Source organism: Phacochoerus africanus, chromosome 2 (assembly GCF_016906955.1).
Source record: "Phacochoerus africanus isolate WHEZ1 chromosome 2, ROS_Pafr_v1, whole genome shotgun sequence".
NCBI classification, from domain to species: Eukaryota; Metazoa; Chordata; class Mammalia; order Artiodactyla; family Suidae; genus Phacochoerus; species Phacochoerus africanus.
In genome coordinates, this window is record NC_062545.1 from 165969511 (window position 1) to 165983851 (window position 14341).

Sequence of the window (14341 nt, forward strand, 5' to 3'; positions counted from 1 at the left end):
GCTTGCATCTCAACAGTCAAGAAAGGATAAGACAGGAGTGGTATTTACAGATTCACGGGCATAGCACCAGATTTTTCAAGTTGAGTTCAGCCCCCAACTAACTGAAGTGAAATTTTACATTTAAAAATTTTCCCCAGTATTTCCCAGAGGTGAAAGCTGTGAAATGTTTCAGCTGTTCACTGACAGTATGAACTCAACAGTGCTTCTTCTCCAGCGGAATTGCTTCTAAGTTTCAGGACTTTAAGATATATCTTCAGTGCAAGCGTCCTGAACTCTACAGGCTTTTACACACCTAATTTAGGACCATTCTTTTTTTTTCCTTTCTTTCTTTGAAGTTGGCTAGAGAATTCCTTCATGACAATGTGTGCAAACGCACATCACACAAACACCCTGAAAATCTAAATAATTCTAACAGCCAAAGGAAATTTTTTTTAATCAGAAATTACCCAAAGAAAGTGATATTAAAAATAATGGGACTACAAATATTTTTTAAGACTCTATTTAATACCCATAGTACTTAAACATTCACTTTAATTGTCTGAGTTCTGGATATTTCTGGATGTTAGATTCCATAAAGCAGATTCTGAAGGCTTGTTGAAAAAGCCAAGTTCCTCAATATGGGAAATTCTACCTGGCTGTACTTTTAAGAGTTAATATTCTACTTTTGAAAAAATATTTTGAATATTTATATATAATATATATATAATATTAACAGAATACTCCAGTAGGTCATATTCCAGATAAATAGAGTACAATTTGAATCATACCCAATATTTTAGATATTAAAATAAAAGTAAAATTTGGGATAAACTCTGACATATTTCCCAACATGTTCACATAGAATATTAAAATTTAAACTGATATTTGGCTTTGTAAGTTAATTTCCCTGTGTACTGTTTGTATCTACTAGCAATAGAGAATGGTGTATTGAGCCTGATTTTGGAGAAGCAGACTCGGAACCCCTGTGGCTCTCCTTCCACAAGGCTCGATGAGTCAGTCTGGGCAGTGCATACCCCTGCCATGACTGACACACTGCAGTCAGGCTTAGGAGTACCAACTTGTGATCCAAGGACAACACTGACATGAGCACTGACATTTCTGAATCATTCTCCCAAGTAGTAAAAAAACAAAACAAAACAGATATACATACAGAGATCTGCAGCTGTACTAATGACTTCAAATAGCAGCAGACAAGGGAAATAAGCACTTAACTGCCTGGATTCATAAGTTTAAGTTCATTGTTTGCTATATTGTTTAAAAATTAAAAAAATATCAACTTACTATAAACAATTTAAAATATGTATACTCTAACTTCATGGTCAGAACATTTGAATAGTCTATGGAAACAGGAGATACTTTGATCTTACATTTGTTTACGTTCCATATATGATTTTTCAATCTGTTTCTTCCAAGAGAAACCATAAAACAGTTGTCTTTGTTTTATAGGAACTGATTTTGTTCAGGGATTTCTTCATCACAAAAATACTTAATTATCTGTTAGTACAGAAGAAAAAAAGAAAGAAATGGGAAACAGTGGCTTTCTCCCACTTGTCACTATTTTCTTAAGACATTCTGTACATAAACTGGACTTTGAGCCATTTACAAATGCATTTTCAAAAATCGAAGAAAAAAGTTTAGCGTCTAAAAGTGTTATTTTATATACACTGACTATACAACACATAGTGAAAGTATAGACACACATCTTAAAGATAAGGTTCTCCAAAGGTTTTTCGACATTCCATCACCCCTGTACTTGGTGGTCTATCACAGTTGTGGGTACTCTTGACTTGATTGGGTGTGAGACGATCGTATGCCATCTTGTATTCTTTATCAAATGCATCTGCAAAAATTCATAGAGAAATAAAGACATAAAGCAATGTATATTTGATATCTCAGAAATCAAGTTTTTGTAATACTACAGAACCACAAAATAAAAGCCAAGAAGGAACCTCTAGGCCATTTCTATTAACTGAAGGACCACAGAATTTCAGAGCTGGAGTGGGGACCTTAGAGTCCCATAGCACTTTTGAGCTAGATCACACTGAGCAATGAAATGTGAAGTTCTAGGACATCGACTGTTTTCTTCTTTCCCAAATTAGAAAAATTTTATAAAATACATCTAAAATTTACTGTCTTAATCATTTTAAAGTGCACAGTACAATGGTGTTGCATACATTCATACTGTCATGCAATCATCACCACTGTCCATTTCTATACTCTTTTCATCTTATGAAACTGAAACTCTATACCCATTAACTAATAACACTCCTTCTCTCCTCTCCCCACTGCACCTCTTTTCAACTATCATTCTTCTTCTGTGCCTATGATTTTGACTACTTAAGTGGAATAGTACAGTATCTGTCTTTTTGTGACTGGTGTATTTCACTTAATATAATGATTTCAAGGTTCACCTGTGTTGTGGCATGTGTCAAAATTTCCTTCCTTTTTAAGGCTGAATAATATTCCATTGTATGTATATATCACATTTTGCTTATTCACTCATCTCTCAATAGACACTTGGGTTGCTCCCACATTTCAGCTATTATGAATAATACTGCTATAAACATGCATGTACTAATATCTCTTTGCGACTCTGCTTTCGATTCTTCAGGGTATGTACCCAGAAGGGCAATTGTTGGATAATGTAGAAATTTTCATTTTCAGTTTTTTTTTTGTCTTTTTGCCATTTCTTGGGCCGCTCCCCAGGCTAGGGGTCTAATCAGAGCTGTAGCTGCCGGCCTACGCCACAGCCACAGCAATGTGGGATCTGAGCCACGTCTGTGACCTACACCAGAGCTCACGGCAGCACTAGATCCTTAACCCACTGAGTGAGGCGAGGGATCGCACCTGGTCGGATTCGTTTCCGCTGCGCCACAATGGACACTCCCTGCAATGGCTTTTTTCATTGTTGCTGAATTTTAGGAATTCTTCATATATTCTGGATATTAATCGCTTATCAGATATTTGATTTATAAATATTTTCTCCCATTCCGTGGGATGCCTTTTCACACTGTTGATATCACCTTTGGATGTACAATTTTTTTTTTTTGGCTGCTCCATGGCATATGGAGCTCCTGGGTCAGGGATCAGATCCGAGCCACAGCCGTGAAATAAGCTGCAGCAACGGCTGGATCCGCTGTGCCAGGCCAGGGAATGAAGCTGTGTCCCATCACTCCCAAGCTGCTGCCAATCCTGTTGCGCTAGAGTGGGAGCTCCCCCAATTTTTAATTTTCATGATACTCAATTTGTCTATTTTTTTCTTCTATTGCCTGTTCCTTCAATGTCATATCTAAGAAATCACTGACAAATTCAATGTCATGAAGCTTTTCTCTCATGTTTTCTTCTCATAGTTTTATAGTTTTAGGGCTTACATTTAGGTATTCAATCAATTTTGAGTTAATTTTTGTATAAAGGTCCAACTTCATTCTTTTGCAAGTGAATATCTCATTTTCCCAGCACAATTTCTTAAAAAGACAGTCTTTCCCTCACAGAATAGTCTTGGCACCCTTGTCCAAGATAATTTTACCACAAATGCGACCTTTTATGTCTGGGCTGTCTATTCCATTGGTCTCTATGTCTGTCTGTAGGCCAGTACCATGCTGTTTTGCTTATTGTAGCTTTGCTGTAAAATTTGAAACCAGTTAGTATGAGTCCTATAAATTTATTCTTTTTTGTGATTGTTCTGGCTACTTGGGGTCCCTTGAGATTCCATAAATTTTAGCATGATCCTTTCTATTTCTGCAAAAAATGTCATTGGGATTTTGATAGCAATTGCACTGAATCTGTAGATTGCTTTGAGTAGTACTGATATTTAAGAATATTGGTCCTGTATGAGCATGGGGTTTATTTCCTTTCATTTATGTGATCTTTAATTTCTTTGAGCAATGTAATTTTTTTTTTGCTTTTTTTTTAGGGCTGCACCCATGGCATATGGAGGTTCCCAGGTTAGGGGTTGAATTGGAGCTACAGCTTCTGGCCTACACCACAGCCACAGCAACGTGGGATCCAAGCTGCATCTGTGCCTTACACCACAGCTCACAGCAACGCTGGATCCTTAACCCCCTGAGCGAGGCCAGGCATCAAACTCTCATCATCATGGATCCTAGTTGGGTTTGTTAACTGCTGAGCCATGAAGGGAACTCCTGTTTATAATTTTTATTGTACAAATCTTTCACTTCCTTGGTAAAACAAATTCCTAAGTATTCTATTCTTTTTGATGCTATTGTAAATGGTATTGCTTTCTTAATTTCATTTTTGGATTATTCATTGCTAGTTACACAAATGTAACTGATTTTTGTTATCTTGATCTTATGGCCTATAATCTTTCTTAATTCATTTATTAACTAATATTTTGGGTTTTTTTGTTTTGTTCTGTTTTGTTTTGATGTGGACTCTCTAAGGTTTTTTGTTATAAGATCATGTTGTCTATAAATATAGGGGCCCAAACAGGCAGTCCATAACAAGCGGTGTTAGTCCTTCTTTAAACATTAACTTCTTCCTTTCCAATCTGGATGCCTTTTATTTCTTTTTCTTGCCTACTTGCTCTGGCTAGAACCATACTGTACTGTGTTGGTACAATGCTGAATAGAAGTGGTGAAAGCAGGCATCATTTCCTTGTTCTAGATCTTAAAGGGAAGACCTTCTGTTTTTCACCATTGAGTATGGTGTTAACTGTGGGTTTTTCAAAAATGCCTTTATAGCATTCAGGATGTTCCCTTCCATTCCTGGTTTGTTGAATTTTGTCAAATGCTTTTTCTGTGTCTACCGAGCTATCATGGGGTTCTTTTATTCTATTAATATGGTATATTACATTAATGGAGTTTTTAAAATGTTGATCCAACACTGCATCCCTGGGATAGATGCCGCTTCGTCATGGCACATAATCCTTTCTGTATGTTGCTGGATTTGGTTTATTAGTATTTTGTTGAAGATTTCTACATCTACATTAATAAGGGATACTGCTCCTTAGTTTCCTGTGATGTCTTTTTCTGGGCTTGGTCAGGGTAATAATATTGGCCAACACACAGGATGGGTTAGGAAGCACTCCTTCTTCTTCTTTTTTGTTTTTTTTTGGTCAGAGTTTGTGAAGGATTAGTGTCTTAGTTCAGGCTGCTATACCAGAACACCGTAGCCTGCGTGGCTTAAATGATGACATTTTTCCCCCCACACTCTGGCGGCTGGGAAGTCCAACATCTAGGTGCTAGCAGATCTGGTGTCTGGTAAGAGAAGTTCCTGGTTTGCAGACAGCTATCTTCTCTTTGTATCCTCAAGCGGCTGAGAGAGAGAGGGACACCTCTCTTCTTTTTCTTATAAGAAATCCCCTCCTAGGGGCTCCAACTTCATGATGTAATTACTTTCCAAAGGCCCTACTTCTAAATACCATCACATTAGGGCTTCAATATATGTATGAATTTGGGGTGAGGGGCCCAAACAGGCACTCCATAACAAGCAGTGTTAGTCCTTCTTTAAACATTTGGTAGAATTTACCATTTGGTCCCAGGCTTTTCTTTATGGGAAGATTTTTGATTACTAACTCAATCTCCTTACTAGTTATAGGTCTATTAAGATTTTCTGTTTTTTGTTTGTTTGTTTGTTTGTTTGTTTGGTTTTTTTTTTTTTTTTTGTCTTTTGCCTTTATAGGGCCCATGGCATATGGAGGTTCCCAGGCTAGGGGTCTCATCGGAGCTGCAGCTGCCAGCCTACACCAGAACCACAGCAACGCAGGATCCGAGCCGAGTCTGCAACCTACACCTCAGCTCATGGCAATGCCGGATTCTTAACCCACTGAGCAAGGCCAGGGATTGAACCTCATGGTTCCTAGTCGGATGTGCTAACCACTGAGCCACGACAGGAATTCCCGATTCTGTTCTTGAATCAGTTTTAGAGTTTATGTTTTTCTAGAAATTTGCCTCTCTTTTAAGTTAATCTAATTTGTTGACATATAATCATTTATTGTGTCCCCTCAAAATTCTTTTTATTTCTGTAAGGTCTGTAGGAATATCCCTTTTTTTGGTTCGTGATTTTAGTAATTTGAATCTTCTCTCTTTATCTCTCAGTCTAGCTTACAGGTCTATGAATTTTGTTGATCTTTTCAAAGAACAAACTCTTTTTCAATGAGTTTCTCTATTTTAAAAACATTTCCCCCTTTCTTCTCTGTTTTACTTATTTCTGTGCTAGTACTTACTATTTCCTTCCTCTGCTTGCTTTGGGCTTAGTTTGCTCTTCTTTTTCTAGTTTCTTAAGATAGGGACTGCTTTTCCTGCATCTCAAAGTTTTTTATTTTCATTTATCACAAAGTAATGTTATGAGTTTTTGACACATTTGCTATTTAGGAGTGTGATACTTACTGTCTATATACTTGCGAATTTCTTATTTTCCTTCTATTATTGATTTCTCATATAATTCTACTATAGTTAAAAAACATACTTTGTATGATTTCAAAACTTTCAAATTTATTGAGACATGCTGTATAGCTTTACATTGGTTTATCCTGGGCAATATTCCATATACAGTGAAGAAGAATATGTGTTTTGTTGTTGGATGGAGTGATGCTCTGCAGATGCTTCTAGGTCTAGTTGGTTTACAGTGCTGCTCAAGTCTTTTATTTCCTTGCTGCTATCTAGTTGTTCTATCTATTACTGAAATATCCAACTACTATGGTTGACTGTCTATTTCTCCCTCCAATTCTGTTAGATTTTTCTTGGTGGGTTTTTTCGGCTCTGTTGTTAGTTGCATAGATGTTACAATTGTCATACCCAATAATTCTTGGATTGATTATTTCATCATTATAAATGTGCTTCTTTGCCTCCAAAGTCTGTTTTGTCTGATATGAAGATAATCTAGTCTTCTTTTTAGTACTACTTCCCAAAATATATGTTTAGTTAGCTTACATCTTTTCTAAAACAAGCTTAATGTCATTAGTGATATGACATAATAGTTAAAAGCATGGGATTGGAAATTAAGACTACTTGGTTCAAATATGGCTCTGTTATTACTGTGAAACCCAAGTTTAAGTTACTTAACCTCTTGGAGCCTCAGCTGCCTCAATAATATGGAAATGATAATAGTACCTATCTCATAGGGCTTTTGATAATTATATGAAATAAAACATAGAAAGTACTTGCTACAATGTAAGGCATCTAGTAAGCCCTCAAAAATACTAGCTTTCAGGAGTTCCTGTTGTGGTGTGGTGGGAATGAATATGACTAGGAACCATGGCTTGCAGGTTCGATCCCTGGCCTTGCTCAGTGGGTTAAGGATCCGGCATTGCCATGAGCTGTGGTGTAGTTCACAGACGTGGCTCAGATCTGGCGTGGCTGTGGCTGTGGCGTAGGCCAGTGGCTACAGCTCCTACTGGACCCCTGACCCGGGAACCTCCATATGCTGCGGGTACAGCCCTAAAAAAAAAATTAGCTTTCAAAAAAAAAAAAAAAAGAGTTAGCTTTCATTATGTATATTATCACCACCATGACCAAAATATCAAAGTATCTTTTACACTATATCAAAACAAAACAACACTAAACAAGAGTTCCTGTGGTGGCTCAGTGGTAACAAACCCAACTAGTAACCATGAGGATGCAGGTCCAATCCCTGGCCTCGATCAGTGGGTTAAGGACCCAGCGTTGCCGTGAGCTGTGGTGTGGGTCGCAGACACGGCTTGGATCTGGCATTGCTGTGGCAGCTGCAGCTCCAATTTGACCCCTAGCCTGGGAACTTCCATATGCCATGGGTATGGCCCTGAAAACAAAAAACAAAAAAACCTCACAAAGAAACAATTCTAATATATTAATTTCACATTAAATTAATTAAGACCACTACTATAAAACACTCTGAAAACTATCCCATGATATATCAATATTACATGTTATATATTATGCTGAATTACCTATATCAATGTTTTCTCTTCCCAGTGCCACAAGTGAGAGAAACAGTATTTCTCTATACAGACTCCTAGGAGGAGAAAGGAGTGGAGAAGGTATTACTATCCACATAGTTTACATATATCTACAAAAGTTTTTATGTTAATATAAGCATGCGATATTCTAACAAATTACTAAGCAAACAATGTGGATCTGCTTAGAGAAACTATATATTCATTTAAGAGAATGACTTACCTCTGTCTTTTAAAATGAGGACATTTATTCAGTGTTTCTAAAATCTGACTCATTGGTCCATAGACATCATTCATTTTAATGCTTTTTACCATATTTTTCAATAGTTCCTGGTTAAATGAATTATCACCTTTTTGCAATAAATGGACCATAGGATACTTTTGGGCTGTAAAAGAACAGAAGATCAGATGAAGAAAAATGTTTTGTGTAGAAAGGAGAATCTAATTAAGCAACAACTGACAGCTCTTAAAAAAACCGCAAAGCATAAAAATCAATAGAGGGCAATAGATAAAAGAATTGAAATCTAAGAATGAAGAAAGGAAAAAAAGGAAGAGATGAGACAAATAATGATTAAAAATAAGCTTAAAGGCCTTTTGTGGCCTCAAATGCACAATAACTAAAAATACTATTTTCTTAAAAACAGCCCCTGGAAGAAATTCTAAATCGGCAGCCTGGGATGGAGACAAATGAAAATATAAGTAAAAAAAGAAATAAGTACAAGCAATGTGCTAAAATGGAACTCTGCAAAACATAACCCCTCTGGCACATACAAGGCACAACTCAAAAAAATTAAAAACCAAAAAAAACCCCCCACTCCCCAAAACCCCTCCAATCCCTGACTTCCAAAGAAGATAGCACTAAAAAAACATCAAACTTAACACTCACTCTCAAATAAAAGAGTACGATTTTGACCTGTAAGACAAAAAGTAGTATAGTAAAATACAAGTCAGTTACACATTAGTTTAGGCTACTTAAAGCAAGTAATTACTCTCCTCTCATAAGAAGGAAGTCTGCATTCTATGACAGAACTTACTGTGGGCATTCCAGAGGATGTACAAGGGCTGTCCTGGATCCTGATGTAATTTCATATTGTCCCACAACATTTGTATTAAAACGTATTTACTATCTTCAGACATACAGTGGCGAGGAATCTGTGTTGAAGAATAAATAAACATTCATTAATGATCCTTATATGACAATGTTTTTGTTAATATTTTATAAAGACCCTTATCTTTATGTGTGCAAGAAAGAAAGAGAATAGAAAAGGGCTGATTTGTATGCATTTTATAACCTACTGAAGGAAGATAGCCTGAGTTGAGAAGCCAATGATCCCTAAAGTAACAGACTTAAAAAATACTGAGATCAGTGAGAAAGGGTATAGGAAGGGCTAATCTTGACTAGTTTATGACTGAAGCTCCAAAGAAAGATGAAGCCAAGAGCCCCATTCTACATCAGCTCAAGACCCCAAGCCCAGATAACTGAATGAGTTAACTTCTTAGTCTTGCACTCATCATGTACTGAAAATCCAAGCACACTCACCATCACAGACATGAAGTACAAGAAGGGAGAAGAGGAGTTCCCGTTGTGGCTCAGTGGTTAACAAATCCGACTAGGAACCATGAGGTTGCGGGTTCGATCCATGGCCTTGCTCAGTGGGTTAAGGGTCTGACGTTGCCATGAGCTGTGGTATAGGTCATAGACGCGGATCGGATCCCATGTTGCTGTGGCTCTGGTGTAAGCGGCTATAGCTCCGAATAGACCCCTAGCCAGGGAACTTCCGTATGCCACAGAAGCGGCTCTAGAAATGGCAAAAAGACAAAAAAAAAAAAAAAAAAGGGAGAAGACAAGATGCCATTTAGTGACAGAGATGACATGTGAAAAAGAAAAAAATGCTTTTTTTTTTTTTTTTTTTGCTTTTCGGGCTCCACCCATGGCCTATGGAGGTTCTCAGGCTAGGGGTCAAATTGGAGCTGCTGGCCTATGCCCCAGCCACAGCAATGCTGGATCCAAGCCGGATATTGGACCTACACCACAGCTCAGGGTAACACCAGATTCTTAACCCACTGAGCAAGGCCAGGGATGGAACCCAAAAACTCATGAATCCTAGTCGGGTTCGTTAACCACTGAGCCATGACGGGAACTCCAGGGTTGTTTTTGCAGGAGCTATGACACATGAGTGGGCCAACTCACAAACTCTTCTCCTAAGAGTCATTTACAGTTTATTCTTGAGGCTGTAACAAAAATTCAAGCCTGCTTTGTGTGACTTTTACAAGAAGTCTAAAAAATATGACTGTCTTAGTGCTGCTAGAATGCAGGAAGAAAAATTATTTGCAGTTAAAACAATTTTATTGATTCAGCTGATTATTAAAAATAGCATAAAAATAACTTTTTTGTTATCAGGAGTACGGAAACATTACAATGGTGAGAGTAGCACTAGCTTTTAGTTAATTTTTATTCTCATACCTTTGAATACTTGTTACAATGCTCCGAAGAAAGGATCAATCCAGGTAAATTACTGGGTAAGTCAAGACGTCTAAAATACCACACCAGGTTCCAAAAAACAATTGGATGATGGTCCACAAAGTCTGCCACTGTTATTGCATGATCACCTTCATTTTCCAATAAGCTTTCAAGTTCCTTCCATACCACCAAAGGACTAAGATATGGAACAGTGATAGGATCGGGACTCGGGAGGTGCCATTCTAATCCTAAAGCATCCTGTTGAATAAATACAAAACCATAAATGGCAATTACAAGATTTTATGATACTAAATCACTTAAAAAATTTCCTGTCAGTGATTTCCATGTGAGTAGAAAAGTAAGCGTATCATGCAACAAGAGACTCTTCTGAGCAATAATAAAATTGAAGCTTTAATAGATGCAGACTATTGCCTTTGGAATGGATAAGCAATGAGATCCTGCTGTGTAGCACTGGGAACTACGTCTGGTCACTTATGCTGGAGCATGATAATGTGAGAAAAAAGAATCTATACATGTATGTGGAACTGGGTCACCATGCTGTACAGTAGAAAATTGACAGAACACTGTAAACCAGCTATAAGGAAAGAAATAAAAATCATTATATAAAAAATAAGTAAATATAAATGTCATAGAAAATAAAATCGAAGCTAATAAAGCAGTTTAGCACATGGGAAACATAATTATACCTAAATTGTAAAAAAAAAAAAACAAAAAAAAACCCAAAATACATACTGTAGCTCCTTGTAAAGTAGCTGGCAGGCTGCCTGTAGGAATAAGCTTCTGCCCTCCAGTGTCTTCCTTATCCAAGGGGCCATAAGTACCGACACTCCTGGCCATTGGAAATATTGGACATTTTGACATAGATGTTTTTGATTTATCAGTAGGAATCTGAATACTTCGGGCACATGTATTTTCCAGTTTAGATTTGCTTGGGCATTGAAAAAAGAAAAAAACCCCATATCATTGTCTAGATTTACTTTATTTCCCCTAGAATGACCATGTTCTCTTTAGAATCAGAACTGGACACAGCAAAGTAAAATAATGGAAAAATATTATTTAGGCTTTGGCTGGGAAACAGGATAGATCCAGTTTAAAGTAGCCTTGTCATGTTAAATTTCCTTTTTATCCAGGGACCTTTAAAACTCTAAGAGTCATTCACTTATTCAAAACATTTAATGGACAGCTTGTTTTTTAAAAATTTTTATGGCTACACCTACAGCATATGGAAGTTCCTGGACCAGCAGTCAAATCAACATAGCTGCAGCCTAGACCACAGCCATGGCAACACCAGATCCAAGCCCTGCCTGTGACCTACACGGCAGCTTGTGCCATTGCTGGATCCTTAACCCACTGAGTGAGGCCGGGGATCAAACCTGCATCCTTACAGAGACAATGTTGGTTCCTTAACCTGCTGAGCCCCAACAGGAACTCCAAGTAGACTACTTTTAAATTAAACTTTTTAAATTGTATCCAGTAGGGCAGAGGATACAAAACAGAAAAAATAGACACCTGTTCCTTGAGGAATCAGAACTAGTAGGAGAAAAGGGCTACAAGAGACCTATGATGAAAGAAGGTGCACACACAGATTTGCAGTTTTGCAGTCTAAGCATTCAGCATCAAACAGGTCACGTTAGCCTGCTAGAAGTATGCAGGCATTTTCTTTTCTCATGCAGTTACCAATATAACTTCACCTGCCCAAATTATATACCGTGTATTTGGCATGTCTCCAAAATGCAATCAATTTTTGAACTTGTTTTAAGCATAGATTTACTTATAATAGGCTTAGTGTTTAAGTCTTATTAGTTTAATTTTACAGTTCCTCAACTAGCTGCAAATGTTTCTTAGATGATTAAATATTCCTAAGTAGAAAATGAAGTAGGGAGTTCCCATTGTGGCACAGCGGAAATGAATCCAGCTAGTATCCATGAGGATGCAGGTTCGATCCCTGGCCTTGCCCAGTGGGTCAGGGATCTAGAATTGTGGTGAGCTGTGGTGTAGTTCATAGATGCAGCTCGGATCCTGCATTGCTGTGGCTGTGGCAGAGTCTAACAACTATAGCTCTGATTAGACCCCTAGCCTGAGAACTTCCATATACTGCGAGTATGGTCCCAAAAAGCAAAAAAAGAAAGAAAACTATTAACTCTTTAAATATTTAGGTTATTAGAGATTTTTAATATTCTTTTAATTAGGAACAAGAATTTAAGATTATGAATGTACTACACATACGAATTTAAGCCTTAAAATGGTCAGCTAATTTTTCTGTCATTACTGGAAACACATGTAATAAATATCATTGAAATACAGTTCCACATAATTATAATTACCTATTTAGATCAAAATTCCCTTGAACAGAGATCACAGATGTGTCAAGACCAGAGGCTGATGTTGAGATACAAGACTGCCTTGTCTGACTTGAAAAGGAAGATGGAAAATGCATATTTTCTGTAGATGGGCTTGACTTCAAAAAGTATCTGTAATGTGAATCCAGGGAGATTTTTTTCTGAGAAAACACATTCTAGGAAACATGATCCTTAAACATGAAGAAAAAAAAAGCATAAATCATTACCTTCCAGGTCGTCTTAAATCTCTTATTTCTATATTCAAAAAGGGCAAGAAAAGATTGCCACAAAATGGGCATGTAGTATTGAGATTTGAATCATCTGCTGTCCAGCCAGCCATGATTTCCTCATCATGGACAAGACAATCACAGGTTCTACACCGAGAGCAGCTGGAGATGAGAACCTATGGGAGAAAATAGCACTTTATAAGGTAAGCCAGTTAGTACACATTGTGAACTAAAAGGCTTTTTTTTTTTTTTGATCTTTTTGTCTTTTTTTTTAGGGCCACACTCACAGCACATGGAGGTTCCCAGGCTAGGGGTCTAATCGGAGCTGTAGCCACCAGTCTACGCTAGAGCCATGGCAATGTGGTGGGCTCCGAGCCACGTCTGCGACCTACACCACAGCTCACAGCAACGCCAGATCCTTAACCCACTGAGCGAGGCCAGGGATCGAACCCGCAACCTCATGGTTCCTAGTCGGATTCATTAACCACTGAGCCACCATGGGAACTCCTAAGAGCCATTTTAATTCATAAATCTATTGTAAAATTAAAACGCAGGCTTTAGAAGTTGTAAACAAAAAATGGACTATATTCAGTACATGATGTAATATACTCATCTTTGATTATTTCAGCCAAGTCTACTGTAACATTTTTGCCAGAAAGGTCAACTGGCATTTAGGTGAACATTTTTTTTTAACCATTATAATTACCATAAAATCTGCCATGATTTTATGGAAAAGTAAACCAGAGCATTCATTTATTAATACACAAATTACCAAAGGTGTTGGCAATTGCATGTTACAGATCCGTGCTACTCAAGGTGTGGTCACCAGACAGGAGCTGGTCCACAGACTCTTCCTGGGTTGTGATGAGCAAAGTAAAGCAACTTCGAAGAGTATTTAGAGAGAGACCTTTAAAGTAATTTGTCCTTGCTGTGACAGGTAAGTTGGTGATCAATACATTTTACAAGAGTACCAGCCATGACATGTTGGAAATTAAAAACAATAACAACAATAAAACCCTGGTCTGTCACTACAGACAGTTAAGCATTGCTGGGCATAAATGTAAAGGTTGTCATTACATTAATACAGAAATTTCTGAGACCCTCAGAAACTTTGTAAATGGCAACAACAGAGCTCATCATTTCTTTTTCAGCTGCATGCAAATTTATTTTCCAAATTCATGCAAATTTGTGTGATATAGCAATATTCACAGATGTATTTGGAAGCAATTTTTTTTTTGTCTTTTTGCTATTTCTTTGGGCCGCTCCCGCGGCATATGGAGGTTCCCAGGCTAGAGGTCGAATTGGAGCTGTAGCTGCCAAGCCTACACCAGAGCCACAGCAACGCTGGATCTGAGCCGGGTCTGCAACCTACACCACAGCTCACGGCAATGCCGGATCATTA

The 14341-nt window shown here is 37.7% G+C and overlaps 1 protein-coding gene across 9 annotated transcripts in view; it reads right to left on the bottom strand.

The window, feature by feature from the left end:
- Positions 1–483: 483 nt before the first annotated feature.
- Positions 484–14341, bottom strand: part of DENND4A (DENN domain containing 4A) — a 128951-nt gene continuing 115093 nt past the window's right edge. For 6 of the 9 annotated variants that reach the window (XM_047767107.1, XM_047767106.1, XM_047767110.1 and 3 more), the window contains 9 exons: positions 12940–13115; positions 12698–12844; positions 11106–11301; positions 10356–10610; positions 8926–9043; positions 8778–8804; positions 8115–8277; positions 7886–7950; positions 484–1840 (listed from right to left, as the gene is read on the bottom strand). In XM_047767107.1, the coding sequence (XP_047623063.1) occupies positions 1704–1840; positions 7886–7950; positions 8115–8277; positions 8778–8804; positions 8926–9043; positions 10356–10610; positions 11106–11301; positions 12698–12844; positions 12940–13115 (1284 nt within the window). In that variant the 3' untranslated portion in view covers positions 484–1703. The remainder of the gene's footprint in view (positions 1841–7885; positions 7951–8114; positions 8278–8777; positions 8805–8925; positions 9044–10355; positions 10611–11105; positions 11302–12697; positions 12845–12939; positions 13116–14341) is intronic. The other 3 variants (XM_047767111.1, XM_047767109.1, XM_047767108.1) reach the window with 1 other exon arrangement.